The following is a 24,111-nucleotide window of genomic DNA, read 5'->3' on the forward strand; positions in this document are numbered from 1 at the left end:
CGTTGACGTCACGGCGATTTTGCGCGTCGGCCTTTTGAAGCCTCTCGCGGAGCCGGAAGTGGTCGTTGCGAGGGTGGAAGTGGGCCTGAAAACCGGGTCCGTCTCTGGATGTCTGTCTGCCGCGGCTGCCGCTTGTTTTCTCATTCGGCCAGAGGAAATAACTCTTTTTAACCCCAATTCTAAGGGGTGCTGGCCGAGGCGAAAGCTCCAGCATCTCACAAAAAAGTGCGAATTCTTCACGCTCTGTCTGGACAAGTGGTCCAGGGTTGAGGGGCTATTCTCAGGCTGACGGGTCAGTCATATCAGTTAGAGTCAGGTCGGGGGAACAAATCCCTTATCCCTTAGTGGCTGCCTTTCTTGCCCCCCACCCACGAAAAGCCCCATTATTTGGATGTCGCTGCCTGTGTGAGAGAGACGGAGCTCGAGCCCCTCGCCGAGTAATGTGCCAGGCTCTGGCTGTCCCTTGCAAGCACCGTTTTCCCCCATCGCCATCAGCCGTCTGCTGATCATGGCTGCAGATTTGCAAGCCAAGTATCAGAAACTTGCACAGGAGTACTCAAAGGTGCGTCTGTTTGTCTGGTGTGCTCATTTTTTGATTTGGTTTTCTTTACTTTTTTTCTGAGATAAACCGTCAATTTGGAGCAAACTGACTTCCAGTTCGAATCACTGTAGAAACACATGCGTATGTTGCCGAAATTTTAATTTGGTTTCTTCATTGACATTAGCTTATATACGGTATTGAAACAGACTGGAAATCGCAAAACATCTTGTTCACAGCGAATCACCTCTGAATTATGTTTAAGCTACTTTTGAACCTTTCTTAGCGTACAGTTGATTATGTGGGAATAACAAAATTTAAATGCTGGAAATGGGATATAATCTCGAAAGAGCAAGCATGCTAACGTTTGGCTTCCGTTTCCTTTCTTTAGAATTAAGGTTTGTAGTGTGTATGTCTGAACTGTCAAAAGCACTTTCCAAACATGGGTGTGTCTTCAGTTAACCAGCACCCGTGTGAAGCTACTGATTTCAGCAGTTGGGTAGTGATAGGAGCAATTTGAGATATTCATGAAGCTGTCTCTGCAAGTTGATTTGCACGTTGTTCCATATGTATTATATATTGATTATAAATAGACTAATTAATTCTTCCTGACATAACATACGAAGTAATTTTTTTATTTCTTGCTGGGTATTTTTGGAAGTAATAAATTGTGTGACTTGAGCAAATTTAAACTGAGTTATACATTGAATCAAGAATGTTTGCGACAGTAGCTTTGGTACGATATACTGTGGTGAAATCCAAGTAAATGATATTTTCTCCACAAGGCAAGTTCTTGATTTTTGGCCATATCATAGGTGGAAGTTCTGGAAAGAGAACTATTGCTTCCTGTTTTGTCCAAAAGAGAAAGGTCAAGAGTAAATTGTATGCCTACTTTTCAAGTTATGCAGTTCTTAATTATACCTGAAAAGAAGCATCAAAAGAAATTTGGACAGCTTATCAAATTTCTGTATGATTGGAGAAACGATTGAAGGTATGCAAACTGTACGGAACAGATATAAAACTCTTTTGCAAATAATTGTAGATTGAACAAATGTTTTTGCACTGTAAGTGTTCATATTCCCTATTTTATGAAAGGAATGATTTGTGAAAACTTTGTAGCATATATTTATTTTATCTTTAATACTGTGAGCATATGTTGAATTACTAGTGACATGAAAAATTAATTCTGCTTTGTAACTGGTTAACCTAATGTTTATGAAATTATTGCTGTGTATTCCATTGGTAAGATATTAACCTTTTGAAATATTTTAGCTCCGTGCTCAAAACCAAGTACTGAAGAAGGCTGTTGTCGATGAACAAGGCCAAGGGGCATCTTTAAAGGTAAGGTTGAGAATATTTTGCATCTGAGCGATGTAACGATAGCCATGTTTTAAGATTTGATGTTTGATTTCCAGACCAAATTGTTTACTCTTTTAGTCTAAATAAAATACATTTAAATATTGCTGCTTAAGCAGGACTGTTGCTTTATTGTGGGGTTCCGGTGGTTAAATAATTAATTTTAAAACTTGTGCATATCTGATATGATATCTGGGTTCTTGTAACGCAGTGGCAATGTCCCAACCTCTGGGTCAGAATGTCTAGACTTAAGTCTCATCTATTGTGTGAAGGTATGTCATAACATGTCCGAATATGTTGGGTTTTTTTAAAAAAAAAAGCAGCATCCAAATTAGCTTTCTTGACTTGATGAAAAATGATCAATTGGTGTAAATAAGAAAATCGTGAGTATAACAATTCATTTAACTACAGAGAATTGATCTTGACTTATGTACAGGTTGACCTGATGTAAATTATATTCAAATTATAAATCAGTTCATTGTCTGAAATATAAATTTAATATTTGCTGGACAGGAGAGAATAGAGAGCAGAAAGAACAGAAAATACAAAAGATCCATGTAAATTTGGACCCTGGTGCACTGGCCAATATTCATTCCTCCGACTATCACTAAAACAAATTATTTAGTTGCTCAGTTGTTGTAAGATCTTGCTGTGAAAGATACTGAAACACAATTTACAAAAATTGTTTGTGTCAATGCAGTTTTGGTGACTCTTTTCTATACTTGGAAGTCTGGAAATTCAAAGCATTGCAGAAATTTGTGAAGAGAAAGCAGTTAACATTTCAAGTCTGGTGACTCTCTTTCAACTGGTAAACTGGACTTGAAACATTAGCTCTGCTTTTTCCCCACAAATGTTGCCAGACCTGCTGAGTTTCAACAGCAACTTCTGCGTTTATTTCAGATCTCCAGCATCTGCAATTCCTTGTTCTAATTTATTGCAGAAATTTGCATAGCTGTAACAGCCCTACTGTTTGTGTTGATTGAGTTGCGACCAAGCTCTAAACATGTATGCTGTTTTATTTATTTTGCCACCTTTGCCACTAACCCCTGTTTATCGCTAGCACAGCTGTGAATGAGATCATTCCCCATGGAGCTTCGTCGATGGACACCTGATCTGATTCACTCTGGGGCACAGCCCATTCTCCTTCATGTCTGTTACTCTTGACCTAAAATTTAGACTTGGATTGAGAATATGAGGCCAAGAAAGCCTGTTCTGGGGAAAGTCATGTACATATTATTTTTCGTCTGTTATTTAGGCTTGATAAATAGAAACATACGAATATAGAAGATAGGGGCATTAGGCCCATAAAGCCACCTCTGCCATTCATCGTGATCATGGCTGATCATCCAACTCAGTAGCCTGCTCCTGCTTTCTCCCTATAACCTTTGATCCCATTTGCCCAAGTGCTATATCTAGTCACTTCTTGAATACATTCAATGTTTTGGCACTAAATACTTCCTGTGGTAATGAATTCCACATAGACTCACCACTCTTTGGGTGAAGAAGTGTCTCGTCATCTCCATCCTAAATGGTTGACCCTGAGTCCTCAGATTGTAACCCCTGGTACTGAACACACCTCCCATCAGGAACATCCTTCCTGCATCTACCCTGTCCAGTCCTGTTAGAGTTTTATAAGTCTGTATGACATTCCCCTTCACAGAGTCTGAACTCGGTGAAAACAATCCTAACCTAGTCAATCTTTCCTCATGCGAGACCAGCCTGGTAAACCTTCACTGCATTCCGTTGAGAGCAAAAGCATCCTTCATCAGCAAAGGAGAACAATACTGTGCACAATATTCTAGGTGTGGCCTCACCAAGGCCCTGTATAATTGGAACAACACGTCCTTGCTCTGGCACTCCATATGTTTCGCAGTGAAGGCCAACTTAGCATTTGCTTTCTTTACCGACTGCTTCACCTGCGTGCTTACTTTCAGCAACTGATGCACAAGAATACCCAGGCCCCGCTGCACACTGCCCTCTCTGTTTACAGCCATGCGTAAATGACTGGCTGGTACCTTGTATGCTACCATCTATCAAAGTAAATCCATCCCAAAACTTGCCTGGACTTCCCATTCATCTTTTACCCTAACTAGATTAGTTCCTGGTCAAACAATGCTCTGATTTTAAAATTCTCTTTTACTTTTAAATACCTCCACAATCCCACCGTACCTCTTGTAAACACCTCCAGCCCCACATCCGTCAATGGTATCTGGGAATTCCTAATTTTGACCTACTGAGTATGCGTAATTTTAATTCTTGTACCATTGGTGACATTTCTTCAGCTGCCTAACTAACCTCCAATTCTGTAACATCTAATTCCCTTCCTAATCCCTGCAAGTATATGCATATCCTTCCTTCAAGATGGTTCTTAAACTCCATCCTTTTGACTGAGATTTTGGTAATTTGTTCTAATGTTTTCCTCTCATGAACATCTAACTTTTTATATAACTTGTTGCTCCTTCAAGTAACTTAGTATGATACGCATTCTCTCTGTGTTATTATATTTTACTCCATTTACGCTCATGCTGTTTTGAGTGCGTATTCTATTGTACTAAGTGATGGGAACAAACTTTATAAATATCTTCATCCAATGTCCTATTCCTTTTAGGAGTTATCTTTCCCTTGGTGGAATGGGGGGTGGGGGGTCCTTGCAGGCGAGAGAACAAGGACAGAACTGGCCGAACAATTATACAGCTCTCAATTTCTGCTTATTTTCAAAAATACTCAATCCCATGATCATCCTGGAATTCAAAGAACTCCCATCATTTTTTGTTTTCAACAGCAAGTGCAAGGAGCTCACAGATATCTCTATCACCAAGATCAAGACTGTTTTGCTGTTGCTTTCCTTCCTTTCCCTTCTCACTTGGTCACACTTCCTCCACAGATTATCCCTGAACTCAACCTTCTCTAGTTTCTTTCCTATTTCCCCTTATTCCTTCTCTGAGCTGTTTGAGACCTCCTGTTGTGTTGATCCTATTCTGCTAAACTGCTAACTACTCAATTTTCCTTCTTGACCTTCAAGTTAGCTGCTATTATTCTTGCTCCTCTGGTACAATACCGCCCCTGTTGTCACCGTCACTCTTGGAAATGAATTCTTCGGTGCCCTCAGTCCTTATGAAGTATCACCCCCATCTCCACCTTCTTTCCAATCCTTGAAAATGCTTTCTGTATTCTGTAGATCTTTCTGGGAGTTTGAGCACCTCCAATCTCTTGCCAACTTGCCACAATGTAAGTTTTCTATCAAAGTCTCGTTATGAATATAAACATAGTGAACTGTGCCACGTCATACTTTTAGACTAGTCTGCAACCTTTGACATTATTGACCACATCATCATCATCTTCCTTTCCACCTCTGTCCAATTAGTTAGGACCATGCTCTATTTATCTAATTACAGTGGAGAATCTTGTGCATTAGCTTCCCCTCCTGATCCTTCACTGATACTCCCATCAGCAAAGGATTATTCCTTGATACCTCTCATTGCGCTCTGCCCCTCTGTGAATTCAAAAGCAACGTTGGCTCTATTTCCTGACCACCTCACATGTCCCATCCACTGTGACTAAATTATCAGACTGCTGGCTGGCATTCAGTGCAGGAAAAGTAGAAAATTCTTCCAACAACATTTTGTTAAGACTTAATCCGCTGTCTACAGATTTTGTAAGGAATCTCTGATCCCTAGCCATCTGTGAATTTGACACCTGTAGATTTGACTATCCAGGGCACTCCTGAAGGATTTCCAATCATCCACCCTTCATTAACTTGCAGTTCTCCTAAATTTTACTTCCTATACCCTAAAATCTTAGCAAGTTCCATTCATCTAATCCCTTGTTTTGTGTTGTTAGGTTAGGAGCAACTATAAGGAGTGCAGTGGTAGTATCAAGTCCTGTTATCACCTCTGTGCTCTCACGGTGTTAAAAACTAACTTAAGACAGGTTTTTTTCCTGCCTCAGGAGGAATTGAAGATGAAGGACCAAAGTGTTAGGAAGTTGCAGCAAGAAATGGATAGCCTGACATTCCGAAATCAGCAGCTGGCAAAGCGTGTAGAGCTACTTCAGGAGGAACTAGTAACCACTGAGGCCAAAGGCAAGAAGAGCAAGGTAAAATCTAGAAAGGAACAGGGTTTCTTGGGTCCAAAGTTTTTGAATTTTGAATGAGACTATGTAGCTGATGGCACAGCATGAGTGTTTTTTGAATTCATACTTCACAAGCTGCTGCTCACGTATGTAAGTTGTATTTATCATTTCACTGTTATTGAGGGGAAGAAGATGAAGCCTTTGTTCAAAATATTTCTTAACTGAAGCAAATGTATTTAACAGTTATTGGCAACATATCATACTCCCAGTCGTTGTCTCACTTTGCATACTCCACAAGTCATCCAAAATTCTTTGTCCTTATTTGCATCAGGTGCTGTTCATCTTTTTATTCGGTCTCATTGATCCATACTGACTTGCTGGTAAATAATAGTATGAAACTTGAAGAAAAAGCATGTGATTGTTCAAAGATGGGTGACAAGTCAAAAGATTGGACAGAGTATCAAAAGAAAATTATGGAATAACCAAAAGATAAATAAGGAAAGAAAAGGAATATGTGAGAAATCCAGCTAACAGTATGAAAAGAGTTTCTGTTTAACAGAAAAAGAGTTCATAAATGGAGAGTTAGTTCTAAAGAAAGTGAGTTTGGTGAATTAATAGAAGAAAATTAGGGAAATGGCAGAAGAATTGAACAGAGTTTTTTGTTCTTCATTGTAAATGGTACAAGGAAGAGCAGGCAGAACCAAAAAATTACAATCATCAGGAAGTGGTGTTGAGTAAGTTATTGGAACTGTGTGCTGACAAGTCTCCAGGCCATGATGGACTTCATCTTAACCAGCAAATTACAGACCATGAAACGAAGTAGCTAGTTAGATGGTTGATTAACTCTTCCAAATTCCCTAGATTCAGGGAAGGTTCAGTTAGGCCAGAAGGTAGAGAATGTCACTCCTTTTTTTTTAATAAAAGAGGGCAATGCAAAGCAGGAAGCTACTTTCACAGTTAGTTCAACATTTGTCAAGGGGAAACTAATAGAAGTAAGTGAAGATCTTAAAGCAGGGCATCTGGAGAAGTTGAAAATAATCAGGCAGAGACAATATGATTTTAATTTATGAACCTTCTTTGAGGAAGCAACAGGCTGGGGTTTAAGGGGAATTAGTAATTGACTTTTAATATATTGGAATTTTCAGAAGTCATTTGATAAGCTACATTAAAATTTGTTGTGAAAAATAAACACTTGTGTTGCAGCAGGGTAATATGTTGGTAAGTATAAGTGATTGGCTAGCTGACTGGAAATGATTCACATAAATGTGACTCCTACTGGTTGGCAAGATATAATGAGCTTTGTACCACAGAGATCAGTACTAAGGTCTCAACTTGTTTAAAATTTATGTAATTGACTGGAATCAAGATATTCAGGGTATGGTTGCTAAGTTTCTCGGTTACACAAAGTAGAAAAGTTACAACACAAGCTGACTTGTGTGCCAAACAGCATAAGCAGGAGGTGATAGATAGGACCAAGTTATTTTCATAACCAATGGATTAGACCTAAACTCTAGTCCTACTTCATTCAGTCACGAATACTGCTGGGAAATTAAACAACTTGCAAGAGTAGGAAGCTTCATATACAATCCTGCCCTCAAAGTTGGGGGACCCAACATATCACTGCAAATGCTTCAGTGTTATCTTTAGCAGCAATCTACAGACAGAAATGCTAAGTGTAAGATAAGGGCAGGCAATGGCCTAGTGGTGGTATCACTGGACTGTTAATCCAGAGACCCAGATAATGTTCTGGGGACCTGGGTTCGAATCTCGCCATGGTGGATCGTGGAATTTGAATTTAATAAATATCTGGAATTAAAAATTTAATAATGACCGTGAATCCATTGTCAATGGTCGGAAAAACCCATCTGGTTCACTAATGTCCTTACCTGGTCTGGTTTACATGTGACTTCAGACCCACAGCAATGTGGTTGACTCTTAACTGCTCTCTGGGCAATTAGGGATGGGCAATAAATGCAGTCAAGCTAGCAACACCCTCATCCCATGAATTAACAAAGGAAGATTCATCTGTGCTTTCTCTGGACATCCCCATCGTCACAGTTGCAAATCTTCAGCCAATTCAATTCACTGTACATGATATAAAGGAGCAACTGTAGGCATTGGGTACTGCAAAGGCCATAAGCCCTGACAGGATTCTGCCCATAGTACTGAAGAAATTGCCATGCCCTTAGCTGAGTATTCCAGTATGTCTAAAACATTGGCATCTGCCCAACAATATGGAAAATTGCATAGGTATGCCCTGGATCCACAAAGTTTGACAAATCCAACCTGGGCAGTCATCACCCATTTAGTCTATCTTGATCATGCAGTCCTTCCTTAGCATCAGTAAACAGATTATTGCTATTTTGGGATCAGCTCCTGACTTCATTACAGCCTTGGTTCAAACGTGTACTCTAAATAGTGTAACAGGTGTAGATGAACACAGCAGGCCAAGCAGCATCAGAAGAAGCAGGAAAGCTGATGTTTTGGGTCTAGACCCTTCAGGTTCTCCAGTATCAGCCGTTCCCACTATCTTTCCTCTAAATGGTGTTACCACTGGAAAATTAATCCAGAGACCCAGGTAATGAATCCTGCCACTGCAGAAGAGGCAATTTGAATTCAATTAAACATGAGGCTCTGGGGCCATCAGCAGCAGTGGAATCATCCTCCAGTACAATCTGTAACCTCAGCCTAGCATGTCCCCACTCTCTCATTACCATCAGGTCAATTGATCAACCATCTCTGGAGCATAATCCACAGAGCCTTGAGATTGATTTCCCCTTGAAGACAGTTGTAATCTTTGCATTCCTGAGGTTGGGAAGGGATTCTGTGCCCTTCTCTCAGCTGGATATGTTCATGGAGTTTGTGTATGCAATGCTTACCGAAAATGAATGCTTCAGCTGGAACACCATATGGACGACAAGCTTTATTGATTTTTCTCCCACTGTCTGGTAGCTTATCACAGCTCTCCCATTGGTAGCTCACCCATGGATTCTATCATGGGATACTGGCAGATACACTCTGGGCTTGGGCTATCAGCTGTCACTATAAATTTGTGGGCGAGGAGTTGATGACTCTTCTCTCTGACGTTGACAGATGCCATCGGTATCCTTAAGAAAAATGAATGAAGGTTTTATTTTGATTTGTTCTTGGTCTATGACTCGCCTGGTAGCTTATAAAAACCTTTTGCATACGACAAAGGTCAGCATAGTTTGGAATCTCAGGTATTTCTTTCCCATCGAGTCAGGAAGGAAGCAAGGGGAAAGTAAAAGCATGTGTTAAATAGGACATTACTGGATTTAGGATATATTGTTTGGAAAAACTCAAAATTTGTTACGATGTCCTTTCACATGGAAAATCTTTGTTCTTGCCATCACAGCCATTAGGCTTTTGTTGCTTTGACACTTTGGAACTCTATCATTTACCACAGTAGTTGTGTGTTCTGGAAATTTTAAAAAGTTGTGTTTTGGTTTCCCTTAAGTTAATACTGGAAATTACTTTTGCTTTTCCATCTTGGGTAGTAAAGTGTAAACATTCTGTTAAGAGAGTGCAGCTGTCTAATCGTGGTGTTTCCTAGCAATATTACTGTTTGGTATTACAAGACGCAGACTGTTTTTTGTTAGTTGAAACATAAACTGGGTGGTTGCTTTGCAGAGCACTCACGTTTTGTCCACCAAAATGACCCTTCCAGTTGCCCATCACTTTAGCATGCCACCATGTTCCCTGGTCCACATTTCTGTTTTTGGCCTGCTGCAGTGTTCTAGTGAGGCTCAGCACAAGCTGAAAAACAGCATATCATTTTCTGATTGGGGACCCTGTAACGTTCAGAGCTCGACATCAAGTTCGATAACTTCAGAATTTGAACACCATCTTCTGTGTCCTTCACCATCTCCCACATCCCAAGCCCTTTCACCTATTTGTGGGGCCCATTATCAGCTTTTCTTTCTCCCTGGCACATTATCATCTATCACTTTGTCCCCTTTACTGACATTCTCTTTCTCTGGGCTTCATTGCCGGCTATTCGCTCACTTGTTTCCCATCCGCCCCATTCTTTTCTTTAGCATATATACCACCCTTCCCTAGCTGCAATCATTAACTGTGCTTTCTGTCCACAGATGCTGCCAGACCTGAGTTTCTCCAGCAATTTCTGTTTGTTTCATATTTCCAGCAACTTCAGGTCTTCGCTTTATTTTTACAGTTTGTTAACATTGCTGAACTTTGCAACACAGGAATAAAATGCCATGGAGGGTTCTGTTATGACAGTATGTTTGACATGAGTAGTAAATGGCAAAAACTAAAATTTTCCACCAGGTTTACACTGCCGATAGTTGTTTAGTTTTTCAGACAATGGGAAGTTTGTGTCAATCCTCTCTGATTTACATGTACACTATATGCAAGGTATTCATTTGTAACCCTATAATTTGAGTTAATAATTAACTTCTATTAAGCCCCAAATATATATGAATGTTTAATTTGTTTTCCACTGCTGGTTTGTACAGCAAGTTTTGAATCAGTTCTTGACCCTATGCAGCAGATTGCTTGTGATTCTACATATACAGTTTCTGATTTCAGTATCAAAGGCTACAGGAGGAAGTTACTCATTGCTTGTTTTAATGGAGGGTCAAGAGGAGAGAACCCCGCATGGTATTAGAAGAGCTGGAGGATGGGCTGCTTATTTACAGTTTGAACCAGTGATAAATTTACACATTTAGGTTTATGTTTCAGCACTGTGATCTGGAATTGCACTTTTGGGCATAAGTCATGGTATGCCCATAAATTTTGGGTATAACATATTGATATGACTATTTTTGCGTAGTTTTGAAGCCAGGGTCAGAAGGGAAAGAATGCACTTATTTTCTGAACAGTCGAGGCCTCACCAATTTTGATATCATTTGAATTTGTAATCTTAACAACTTGTAAACTAAATTTGATTTCACATGGTCAGTTATCCGATCTGTCCAGAGACTATTAGAAATACAAAGTATAATTAAGTAGAGTCAGCATGGCTTCATGAAGGGAAAATCGTGACAAATCTATTAGCATTCTTTGAGGAGGTAACAAACAATAGATAAAAGGGAACCTGTAAGATTTTGTAAATCTGGATTTCCAGCGGTGTTAGATAAGGTACCAACCACAAGGCCACTAAGAAATGAACTATAGTGTTGGGGTTGTATATTAGCAGGGATAGGATGGACTAACTAATAGAAGATGGAGATTTGGGATAAAGGGTTATTTTCAGGATGTCCACTGGTGGAGTGCTTCAGGAATCAGTGCTGGGACCACAGTTATTTATGGTCTATATTAATGACTCAGATGAGAAAAATGAATGTACTATACTGAAGAGTAGGGAAGGCATGTCATAGAGATAACAAAGCCTACAGAGTGATATACTGAGGTTGAGTTGGCAAATGGAATGTATTGTGGGAAAATGTGAGGTTTTGTGCATTGGCAGGAAAATTAGAGGTGGTGAAGATTATTTGAATGGAGAAAGAAGGCTGAAAGCTGCTGAAAGACGGACGTGAGAGTCTACTTGAATGAATCGCAAAAATCTAGCACCCAAGTTCAGGTAATCATGAAGTCAAATGAACTATCGGCCTTTATTTCAAAGGGAATGGAGTGTAAAAATAGGGAAGTCTTGCTAAGAGCACTGTTTGGGGTCAATCACCACAAATTTAATTTGGCTACTGATCAAGAAATCTCACAGACAATTAAGTACTGAAATAATTATTTAAACTTTATTGCATGTAGCAACCAAAATAAGATCCCTCAAGTAAGCAAGTTAAGTCTCACAACTCAACTTGGCTACCACCCAATTAATGTTGGAATCATTAGGATCCCACTAACAGGATCCGTCTCCCTGAGCAGTGTTGTTTTCTTGAAGTTCTGCCATTGATTTGTTCTGGTGTTGGCTTCCTGTACAGTTTTCTCTCTTTCAAGTTTATGGTGTGGCATTATTGATTCAATACATTATTTCATCCCCAAAATTGATAACTTTCCTGGAGACATCAAGTCTGTAGCTTGCCTTCTTAGCAGAAGTAGCTGCCCTCTTCCTTGTTACATTCAGGGTTGACTGTCTGTTCTAAACACAGCTTTTCCTGCATTTATCCCCTTTACCTCAGAACATTATTTCTGTGTGCAATCTGAATTGCCCATTTGTCATGATGTAGGAGCTTGTCAAGCTATTGTTATCTCCTTGCTCCCAGGAAACAAAATGTTTACGTTCCTTCAGTTCCATTCCAGGTTGGCCAATTAGCATGTTGGTTTCAATTCCTTTATAACAGTAGTTCCTTGCATCTTCCATCTCAAAGTTTATTCCAGAAAGTTATTTTTGATTCTTTCCATATGTAACAGCTTATCATTTGTCAATTCATTCAACCCCTAAACAGTTATTAAAGTTGTGAAGTTTACATTCCAACAGTACTAGTTGGACCACACAGAATATTGAGAACAATTTTGGACCCCTTGCATAACGGAAGATATTATGACATTGGGGGCAGTCTGGAGAAGGTTCACTGGTTGATTTCATGTAAGGAAGGATTTTCTTAGGAGAAGTTGAGTAGGTTGTTGTCTTGGAATTAAGAAGAATGAGAAGCGAACCTCTTCAAACATGAGGTTCTTTGGGGCTTAACAGAGTAGATGTGGAGAGATTGTTTTTCCCTTGTGGTAAAGCATGTCTAGGAACAGAGGACATAACGTCAGATTAAGGGGTCACCCATTGAAGACTCCCCCTTCTGAGGGGAGTGAATATGTGGAATTCTTTATGGCAGAGGTTTGGTTGAGGCTGGGTCATTAATTAGCTTTAAGGCCAGATACAAATTTTTTATCAGTAAAGGAGTTGAGGGTTATGGGGAAAAGGGAAGAAAGTGGAGTTGAGGATTACCAGATCAGCCATGATTTCATTAAATTGCAGAGTAGATTTGATGGGGCAAATGGCCTCATCTGCTCGTATATCTTCCAGTCTTAAGGCCTAATGACTGAGAATAAAAGTGGTATATATTTCTGAAGGAGGCTATCTTACAAATTGTGCATGTGCTGGCTCATTTCAAAGATTCGTCCAATTAGTTCTCCATCCACTGTGTCTCCAGAAGTTTGAAGCTTTGCCTTCAAAATATTTAGGCAATTTCTTAGCAGATTATTCTATCAGCTTTGAACCTTTTTGAGGCAGTGTAGGTTACTGTAAGGTGCTTGTGTAAGAAAAGGAATACTTGTAATTATATTTGTCTCAAATATTGAATATTTTATCATTTGCCTTTAAATAATGTAAGCAGTTTGGCTTTGAATTCTTTGATAATCCGCAGTGGCCTTTCACAGGGAGTTGATATCTAGTCACGTTTAGATGAGAGAATGCTAAATCAGAAATTGGATAGGAGGATACTGATGATTGGTGACCGAGAGGAAAGGTGAGAATGATGTGATGGTGACAAGGGAATAAGGAGGAGGGATATGAAAGGAAAAGGAGAGAGAGGATCAATTGATAGTGGGAAAGGTGGGATATCAGAACATGAATTATTCTAGATGTGAAAAGCGATGCTTGGGAACATTGGGCAAGTATGAAAACTGCTCAGTTAGGATGAGAATTGTTTTTAATTTCAATGTTTAGTGGTGGTTACAGAAATTCCAAAAGATTTGGTGAGATGTCTTTGGGCTGCTTGGGCAGGCTGATGTGAAATTGTGATGGACATAGAAACAGCAAGCAAGTAGGTTGTTTCTTCTGGGATGTTGGTCACAAGGTGGTCTAACTGCTAACAAATAAACTTCATGAATTTTGCTTGGTTCATTTTGTTGACAGGTCTAGAGTTTGTGAATCCACTGGAGTTGAGTTTGGAAGCGGCAGTGTGGAAAGTGTGCCCTGTGTCAGCTGGGATGTATGAAGGAAGGAGTTAGGCAGCACTCTTTTCCTTCAAGTATAGATCAGGTTAAATTTGGGTCTGTTGTACTTTGTGACAACTTTGAATAGCATGGCTGGGACAAGATAATCATTTGGCTTTGTCAATGTTGAAATGTTTGCTCACTCCAGCAATTATATTAGTACAGCACCACCCAGTGGCAATGTTAGGAATTGAAACATATTTTGAATTAAACGTATGATCATGAGTTGACAGTCACATTACATAATGCCCCTTTGGCTCAAGTCTTTGTCTTAAATGCCATAAACTGTTATGTAGTATTTCTGGTATATTTTTGCATAATACAAATTAGAATGGATACTAATTCTGAACTGACTTTGTACAGCAGAAGAGTGTTGACCCTCCGACTCAGATGAATCAGCAGCGACAGAGTGTGTTTGATGAAGATCTGCAGAACAAAATACAGGAAAATGAGCATCTGCACAGACAAGTACGTTAATTCCAGAGTATCCAAATAAGCACACTCAAAGCAGTTTTTGTAAGTGGGTTGCAACGGCTGGTGTGAGAAGTCCAAACTACTGACAGTTCTATGTCACAGGCTCAAATGCTTCATTTTTTTAAAATGCAATGTGAGTCCTGAGTTCTGACATCAGTTATCTGTTGCAAATAAGGGGTCAAAATCAACCATCAGGTTTGCAGAGTTTAGTTTGTGCCATTTGCTGTCTGAATTGTATTAGGAAAATCTCAATTCCATCAATTTCAGGTAATCTTATTGAATTATGTAGCATCCTGTACAAGTGAATATAGATAAATGCAATTTGTTACTAGATTCTTAATTCTCAGAATGTGGATCGTGAGGCATTTTCTCCAAATATATCTCTCTCCCTCTCTTGAAGATTCTCTAAAATGTACTTCTGTTGGCTAAGCTTTTGATCACCTGTGGGATTATTGGACCTGTGTCAAACATGGTTTGATAATCCCTTCTTTGCAGCACTTTGGGATGCTTTACTGTATTCAGTCTGCTATCTAATACATTGTTCAGTGGAAATTCTGAAAACTTCACACACAAAAAACATGGCTAAATTCTCACTCATTTCAGATCTTTTAGGTGGGTGAATTTCTTTTTAAAAGTAGCAACATGGATTATACAGGGTTTTTAAACATCTAGCACATCAGTGTTCTTTAAGAGCATAAAGTAATGAATCTAAAAAATGGAAGAAGATGGAAATCAGATTAGTGGTCAAGAGTACCTCAACCTATCCCCTATCCTAGTTTTCAAGGGAAGAAAAGTAGCAGATTGGAATGGTTTAGAGAATGAGTGTGTGAAGCTGAAGTATTTGATATTTTTTAATCAATAGTTGAGTAAAACAGAATGCAAAGGAGGTCATAATCCTAAAAGTAGAAGGTAAGTGCAGGAAATTTAAGATTGGAAGTTTTAGGAGGAAGGAGGCAATGAAGAGGTTTATGATCTGAAAGCTTAAAATATTCCCTGTTGACTCATTCATCAGTATTAAAATTGTTATTTTTACTGATATGAAATATTAACACTAGGATGATGAGATTTGTTACATTGCTCATTACTGCCTTTGTTCCTGAATTGTATTAGGAAAATCTCAATTCCATCAATTTCGGGTAATCTTATTGAATTATGTAGCATCCTGTACAAGTGAATATAGATAAATTAAATGCAATTTGTTACTGAATTCTTAATTCTCAGAATGTGAATCATGAGGCATTTCCTGTCATTGCTGATTAACAGCAGATACAATAGGCCGGACCTAGTGGGGAAACGTGGCTGAGCCCACTTAATTGTGTGAGAGGTTGCATCACAGTCACTGACCAGAAAACCTTCGCTGTTTTAAGCTGAAGAGAGAGAAAAGGGCCTATGAGAATCTCGTCTACTTGTGATAGTTTAGATACTTTTAATCAGCCTGCTCAGGCATGTTATGCCTGGGACTTGAATCTGGACCTTCTAGCCCTGAGTTGGGAACCCTACCACTGCAGGTATTTTCTAATTGAGCAGTTCAGAAATGTTATTACATACCTCTTGGAGCAAGTTGGGCCTCTGGTTTAGTGGTAGGCATACTACCATTGAGCTGCAAAACCCTCATGATGATTTTTCTGTTTTGTTTGACTTGTTACAACACACCACTGGAACAGGTGGGACTTGAACATAGGCCCTCTGGCCCAGAGATAGTGACATTATAACAGCAGCACAAGAGCTCTGACTTGTAGCTGTTTATCAGTTTTGCTTATTGTTGAACCAGTTGACACCGGTCAGTTGATTAGTAACCCCACCACGTGCGCACGTATGCACACATGCACCCAACTCTCCATCGAGTTTGTCTGTGGCTTTCTAAGAAAAGTCACTTTTTCAAAGGCATAGTGGTCAACCCAGGGATCTGACATTGGGCTGGGTATATGCTGCTGATTGCAAGCCTCCACTCTTGCCTTACTCCCAGCAGAAAAGTGGTACTAAGTAAATTGACAGCGGTGTGATACATGCCAGGATCCTGTTGGACTTCCTCCCAGGGTCTTGAAAGAAGTGGCTAATATGATAGATGACGCATTGATTTTGATTTTCCAAAACCACCTGGTTTTAAGGATGGTTCCATTATATTGGAAAATTAGTGAGCGTTACTCTTTTAGTCAAAAAGCAAAGGAGACAGAAAGCAGGAAACTTTTCGCTAGTTGGTTTAACATCTATCAACCAGAACAGTTAGAAGGTGTTAGTGAAGCAGTTTTGTGGGGCCGTTGGATAAGTTCACAGTAATCAGGCAGAGTCAACGTGGTTCTGCTGAAAGGAACATTGTGTTTGACCAATCTGCTCAAATTCTTTGAAGAGGTAATACTTTTGTATGACGTGGGGACTGGTGGTTGTACAGGTACTTAGATTTCCACAAGGCATTTTACACAATGTCACATCAAAGCCTGAGCAAAAAATAAAAACATTTTGTGTACGGGATTGGGATTTTGGCATGGCTGAAAGATTGGCCGGCCAGCAAAAAGCAGAATAGTTGTAAATGGGTCTTTGTCAAGTTGGTAAGTCATAAAAGTGGTATGCCACAGGGACTGGTGCTGAGACCTTGAGTGTTTACAATTTGTGTAAATTACTTGGATGAAGAGACAGAGAGTTTCCAATTTTGCTGATGAGACAAAGATCAATGACAAAGTAAATTGTAGAGTAGATCAAGGACTACAAAAAATGTGTGTGATATAGGGGTATTTCACTAATTGATAGAGGACTTGGAGAACAGATTGCTTAGTTCACATGTGAATTACAGTGCTCCTCAAGCTATTTATAGATTATGGTATGTATATTACAATAACAATTATAATTACCACAATTATTATCTGTTTCCCACATCTTTGTAGGTATCTGTGTAGGAAAGGGAGACAATGGCCTAGCAGTTCTGCTGAATTCTTAATCCAGAGATCCAGATAATGTTCTGGAGATGCCACCGTGGCAGATGTGGAATGTGAATTAAATAAAAATCTGGAATTAAGAGTCTACTGATGACAAAGAATCCATTGTTGATTGCGGAAACCCATCTGGTTTTTAACCCTAACCCTAAAGGACAATAAGGAAGGAAATTGCTGTCCTTACTTGGTCTACTGTACATGTGACTCTAGACCCACAGTAATGTGGCTCACTCCTAATTGCCCCCTGGCCAATTAAGGATGGGCAATAAATGCTAGCGTATCTAGCAATGCCTTCATACTGTAAATGAATTTTTTAAAACTTCAGTTCCTACCCAAAGCTTTTGCTAGCAACTAATTTTGAGAGTCTGGATGTCATCTTGTTAGCTCCCATGTACCTTGTTAACTTTGTAAGCTGCTATTCCCATCATCTCCAGTGTGATGCCTTGACCAAACACCATTTCCCTCCCCTCCCTTGTCAGCATTCCACAGGGACCGTTCCCTTTAGGACACCCTAGTCCACTCTTCCACTCCCAAAACCCCTACATCACCTCCCCATTCAATTGTTGAAGATGTCACACACATCTGCTTACTTCCTCCTTCCTCACTATCCGAGAGCTCAAGTGAAGCAACAACTTACTTTCAATCTGGTCTACTGTATTCACTGCCCACAATGTGGTCTCCTGTACAGTGGGGAGACGACAGGCAGACTGAGAGGTGTTATGTAAAACAGCCAGTGTTCTGTCTGTAAAAATGATGCTTAGCTTTCAGTTGCCTCTTCAATACACCATTATTTCTGTCTCAGGCCTGCTGCAGTGTTCCAATAAAGCTCAAAGAGTAGCACCTCATCTTTTGTTTGGAGACCCTGCAACCTCTAGGACCCAGTATACTAACTTGAGAGGCTGACTATGTCCTTGCACTTTTTTTTAAAACCCATCTCCACACCCTAGTCCCGTCTTAACCCTAACCCTATCACAGTAACTGATTCCTACCCACTCTTGGTCCTATTATCACAATTCAGTACAGCTTACCCATTGTCTCCTACTGTTAGCTCTCATCATCACTTATTCAGATCCTCTTTTGTCCTAGCTTCTTATCAACAAGGCCTGCCTATCCTTCATGTCTCTTTGTCAGCTCTGTCTCTACTTACTCACTTCTCCTTCACCACCAACACCCTCCACTAGTTGCCTCCACCACCCCCCCCCCACTGCATCCCCACCCCCAACGCTTATTTTCTATTTTCTCCCCACAGATGCTGCTAGACCTGAGTTTCTCCAGCAATTTCTATTCTTTTTAACATCTGTTGGGCATGATTCCACATATGATAAGCACTTGTGATTTCCCATTTGAGTAACAGGAGAATTTGATTGCGGTGGGGGGCACCACGTGAAGGAATTCAAACCAAGCCTGATTCTATTCATGTGTGCTTTTTAAACAGCTAGAGACAGAGCCTTGAATTTAATTAAGGACAACAAAATGTGAGGCTGGATGAACACAGCAGGCTAATGAACTTGAATTTAATTCCCTTGATTTGCTATGCATCCCATCTCTCAGCCCCAGGTTACCGTGCCTTATTGGAACTTCCACTACTGCTCAAGATTAATCAAAGGATTTAAAAGAATAGCATGTAGATTTGGAATACATTGGCCTTTACTGACTAAGCCATTACATTTGTAGTTATTTCTCTGTATGTATGATTGGCTTTGGTCCAAGCAAGTGGTAGTCTATGTATCTAATTGCGAAATATATGTATACCTACCCATTTCTTGTATTTTTTTTCTCCTGCCTTTTGCTGAAGTTAAGGAATGTCTGTATATATATCCACATTGCCAACTGATTGGACCGGGATTTAAGTCTACGTCTTTCCTAGTTTCAAAGTGTTTCACCAGTCAACATTTTATTATACTTTCAATGCATTTTGATATGTAGAAATGTTTATTTTTTCAACTGAAACACCTGATTTAATCTCAGATTAAATCTTTGGATTCCATTCAATAAAAACTTTTTAATTGGTGTTAGATTTATTTGTTTAATATTAATGTGTCAGCTTTCTTAAAACATAATTGAGTATTAGTCCTTTTATTTTTCAAGGTCTGTCTTGGTGAAATAATAAATAGATTGATGACCTTAAGAATCTGAATACCATTCCATATTTGAGATAATTAGGATATATCTTGAACCTGTGCAAACCTTGATTATTGGAAATGTGTAAGTAGTCTGATTAGCTCTATCCTGTTCTGATTATAACTTCTTAACAATGTAGTTTTATTTCAGTAGCTTTTATTTTCAATTATTGTCTTTTAATTTCAAGAATCAAAAACAGTAGGAATTGCATTGCAAATGGTGATAATTAAAGCATACTGCTCCTTTGCAACTGATTATTTCGCACTGTGAATGGTTTCCTTCTAAGTAACTTAAATGAGTCAACAAATTATATCCTTTAGTATGAAATTTCATTTTAAGGAAGTTTGCCATCTCAAGTCTCTTGATGTTAGAAACTAGACAGTAGAGATATTTCCCGAATGCAGCAAGCTTCCCTTCAGCTTAATTTTGTCAACCCTACTAAATTGTGTATTAATTTTGAGAAACCAAAATAAATATAGTCCATTCTTGATAAGTCACTGCTTATTTTTGTGCAGATTAATACAGAGTGTTATTGCTTAATCTCTGAATTCACACTTTTAATATCAAGGAATGGATGTTCCAGAAACTGTGGTAGCTATTTATGACAGTCTCCCAGAATCTTCATATTATTGTTCATATTGAAATTTCTTCTACTTGAACCTGCTTACATGCTTGTGTAAAAATATTTGAGAAATCTGGAATTTGCCCAAGAGTACTGAGATTTATGTTTGGATCCATTTCAAATTTTGTCTGGAGTAGCATTTAACAACCATTCCCTGTGCATACATTTTTATTTCCTTAGTTTTGCTTTTAGATCATCTGTCTATTTTTTTGCCACCTAACTTTAAGGGCATCCACTTTGAAGCAATAAAACTGGTTTTTCCTTTCTTAAAGTAAAATTCCTCAATGCACTGGTATTCTCCAATTAGACAGGCTCTCTCCTTTTTAAGGTGGGTGGAATCTGCTTAGAGACCTTCTGTGCTTTAACTAGCTCTAAAGTTTGTTTTACTGTTTGATTTAGGAACACGTCATCTGGCACAAAATATCATCTGTCTGAAATTTAGTAATGAGCAATGTGTTATGTAATAAATATGCATGTATGGTGATATTAGGATATAAACCAGATTTCTGCCATTCTGTGGTGCCTCTACTTTCAATGATCGTAAAGTACAGGCAGTTATGAGCAAAAAGATTAAAACCAGATTTTGCTAGATAGTCTTCTGAAACATTTCGTTGTCTATGAAACGTTCAAGCATGTTCTACAAGATGTCTTTCGTATATTGGATTCTAGAAGTTAGTGAAAAAGATTAGTTTTCTCTTCAGCTATGGACTTTGACAACATTGAAGACTCATTTTTCCAGAGCTAGCCAAGCATTTCGCTAGCCATTGCAGTTATAACACTGAAACCTATCTGAGGTTGTGGAAAATTTGCAAATATGCCCTGTAACTACCAGCAGGACAAGTCCAACCTGGCTAATTTCCAATCTCAATTATCAGCAAAGTCATGGAAGAGGCCACCAATAGTGTTATCAAGTGCCACTTGCTTAGCAAAAACCTGCTGTGACTCCAATTAGGTTCTGCCAGGGCTGCTCAGTTCCTGAACTCAATAGAACTTTCATCCAACGTGGACAAAAGAATTAAACTCCAGCATAAGGGGGAGTGACTGTGACTGTCCTTGACATCAATGTAGCATGTGGCATCAAGGATCTCCAGGATAACTGACATTGTGAGAATTGGGAAAATGATCCAATAATTCAAGCATTGGTAGTGCAAAGAAGTATGTTTGCAGTTGTTGGTCAGTCATCTCGGCTCCAGGACGTCACTACAGCAGTTCTTCAGTGTAGTATCCAAGGCACAATCCTCTTCAGCCTCATCAATAACCTTCCATCCATTCTAAAATCATAAGTAGAGATGTTCACTTCTCAACGTTCAGCACAGTTTTTGACTTCTCAGATATTTAAATCATCAATGTCCATAAGTAGCAAAAGCTGGGCAATATCCAGGCCTGGGCTGAGAAATGGCAAGTGACATTTGTGCAAGGCAATGACTATGTTCTGCAAGAGAGAATTTGTTGGAAATTACAATATTAGCTATCATGATTCGGTGTAACATAATGATTACACCTGAAAAGAAAGTAATTGACTCATCTGTACCATTCTAATGTTGTGAAAATAACTGCATAGTTGTAAGTTCACTTTCTTTGGGGCAAATCGATCAGAAGGAATTAGTTGGAACATTCTTATTTTTAGTCAGTTTCAGATATTTCTCTTCCTGTCCTACTCTTGCTCAAATCTTGGCTTGAAAGTTATTTTTAGTGATGAATCTTTCCGTTGCTATTAAGAGGCTTTTTGTCCATTTTATGTTATTTGCTCTTTAGTTTGTGAAAGCAGTTACTTGTTTTATTTCATGAACATCTGTGTAACAGAACTGTATAGCAACCAGTGGTAAGTGACTCCACTGCAGTTTTAATATAGAATCCCTACAGTGTGGAAACAGGCCCTTTGGCCCAACAAGTCCACACTGACTCTTGGATCACCCACCTATTCCCCTATAATCCACCTAATCTGCACATCCCTGAACACTGGGCAATTTATCGTGGTCAATCCACATGGCCTGCACATCTTTGGACTGTGGGAGGAAACCCCCACAGACACTGCGAGAATGTGCAAATTCCATGCAGACAGTCACCCGAGGGTGGAATTGAACCCAGGTCCCTGGCGCTGTGAGGCAGCAGTGCTAACCACCGTGCCACCCCGCGCAACATAACTTACTTGGCAAACCAAACCAGTTTGCAAGACCTTTTCCTAAAATGTTTGAAATCAGATTGGTTGCAAAGTTTGTGTGCACTGTGATTACTTTTATTTTTGGGGGGAGCATGGTTCTAGGTTGTCTTTTGCCAATACTTCTAGTATGTTTAGGTACGTAAGTTTGCCAGGAGAGATACCAGAGATGCCAACGGCGTCCTGTTTCAAGGCACTTGTTTTCTGCTGAGGAGGAGGAAGGGACACCAAGGTCTGTATCAAATGACGTAGATGAATTGTCGTTATGTAGTTGGATCAACTGTTCACGTGGACGCGTAAAGAAATTCCTTGCTTACTTTCATTTTGGTCTTTTTGTAATGGTTACAGAAGTTGCAGGGTGCCTACATTGATACATTGAGAAGTTGAAACGTACAATCTGACTTTCATCTGTGAATTATTATAGCAGTTACTCGTGTAAGGCATGCAATATTGATTTTTTTTTTCTGATAGCTTTTTGAACATCTTTACCTTGGTCTCTTGCACTTGTACAGATTCTTGTCATTGAGTTTTTTTCAGGTTTAAAGCATTGGGCATCAAAGGTCACAGTTGAATGGAGCCTTTGCGCAAACTTCAGGAGCTTAAAAAATAATTGGAGTGTTTTGTTTTGGAGTTATTGTTAAAGACATAACTCACTGTAACAGGACGAGATTGTTTCAAACAATCTTGAAAGAATTGGGACCCAAAAAGGAATGCAGCTCATCTGTTTCTATATCAATAATCGAGAAGGTGTTGAGTTTCCTTTATTCATTCATTGGTTGTGGACTTTACTGTCTGGGTCCAGTATTTATTGCCTGCCCCTGGTTGTCCTTGAGAAGGTGTTAGAGGCTGCCTACTAAAGCCAGTGCATTTGCGAGAAAGAGACTCTCGATGTCCGTCGGAGGGTTGGGGAATTCAAGGATTTAGACCAAGCGACAATGAGTAACAGCAATACATTTCTAAGTGAGGATGTTGAATGGTTTAGAGGGGAACTTGCAGGAGATTGTGTTAAGCCAACTCATGCAATCTCAGTATCTATGTTTGAGACTTTATTTTGTATTTCTTTGCACAGATACAAGAAGCACAAGCAAAACACAGGCAAACAGAAACTGACCTCAGGGAACGATTACTGGTACTAGAGAAAGATGCTATGCAACATGAAGCTGTGATGGACAGCTTGAAGAAGAAGTACATGGACACCATCGAAAAACTTCAAAATGACAAAGCAACTTTAGAGGTTAGATATCTTGTCACTTTGAGGGCTGAACTTTCACCTTCAGATATCCTTATTCTATGCACTCCCTTCTCTCTCTTTTTTTCATGTGCTAGCTGAGAATGAATTGTTGTACAGAACTATAAAGCAGCTTCATTTGCTTTTTTCACACTTGAAAAAGCATTTGAGTAAAATGTTTTTTTTTTACACTGTTGCAAATTGGTATTTGAAATGACATCCAAGTCTCTGCCCTATCTCTCCCTTGCTTGTCCCCTTTCCTGCCCACTCCTCTTTACCCCTACCCCATCTGCGGCACATATACGATTCTTTTCCTAGCCATAATCAGTTCTGAAGAAGGGTCACTGAATGCAAGCATTAACTCTGCTTTCTCTCCACAGATGCTGCCAGACCTGAGTTTTCCCGGCACTTTCTGTTTTTGTTTGTGCTCAAAGCATTGAGCTCTTGTTTCAAAGTAACTGCAGAATGATGTAGGGCTGAAGAATGTAAGATTTTTGCTTTCTACCATATTAAACGTCTATTTTTAGAACCTTCTCCAATGTAGGCCAATGCAGCTTTTGGGTTAAGTCAGTTCCTAACTGGGCTAAATAGTAAACCACTTATAAAAGCCAAATAAATGCCTAAATTAAAGTATTCAATCTGTTCCATTTTACCATATTTTAATGTCCATTGTGAAGCTAGCAAGACCATAACGTGTAGGATCAGAAGTAGGCCGTTCATTCTAATGGCTTTGCTTTGAGTATTTAATGA

The 24,111-nt window shown here is 39.3% G+C and overlaps 1 protein-coding gene across 13 annotated transcripts in view; it reads left to right on the forward strand.

Annotated features, from left to right (window-relative positions):
• The first annotated feature begins 51 nt into the window (after positions 1–51).
• Positions 52–24,111, forward strand: part of ppp1r21 (protein phosphatase 1, regulatory subunit 21) — an 84,197-nt gene continuing 60,137 nt past the window's right edge. For 6 of the 13 annotated variants that reach the window (XM_048536486.2, XM_048536494.2, XM_048536492.2 and 3 more), the window contains exons 1-5: positions 52–562; positions 1,811–1,879; positions 5,825–5,989; positions 14,195–14,299; positions 23,203–23,367. In XM_048536486.2, coding sequence (XP_048392443.1) covers positions 509–562; positions 1,811–1,879; positions 5,825–5,989; positions 14,195–14,299; positions 23,203–23,367 — 558 coding nt within the window. In that variant the 5' untranslated portion in view covers positions 52–508. The remainder of the gene's footprint in view (positions 563–1,810; positions 1,880–5,824; positions 5,990–14,194; positions 14,300–23,202; positions 23,368–24,111) is intronic. The other 7 variants (XM_048536491.2, XM_048536495.2, XM_048536497.2 and 4 more) reach the window with 3 other exon arrangements.

The sequence above is a fragment of the Stegostoma tigrinum genome, chromosome 9 (assembly GCF_030684315.1).
Source record: "Stegostoma tigrinum isolate sSteTig4 chromosome 9, sSteTig4.hap1, whole genome shotgun sequence".
In the NCBI taxonomy this organism is placed as follows: Eukaryota; Metazoa; Chordata; class Chondrichthyes; order Orectolobiformes; family Stegostomatidae; genus Stegostoma; species Stegostoma tigrinum.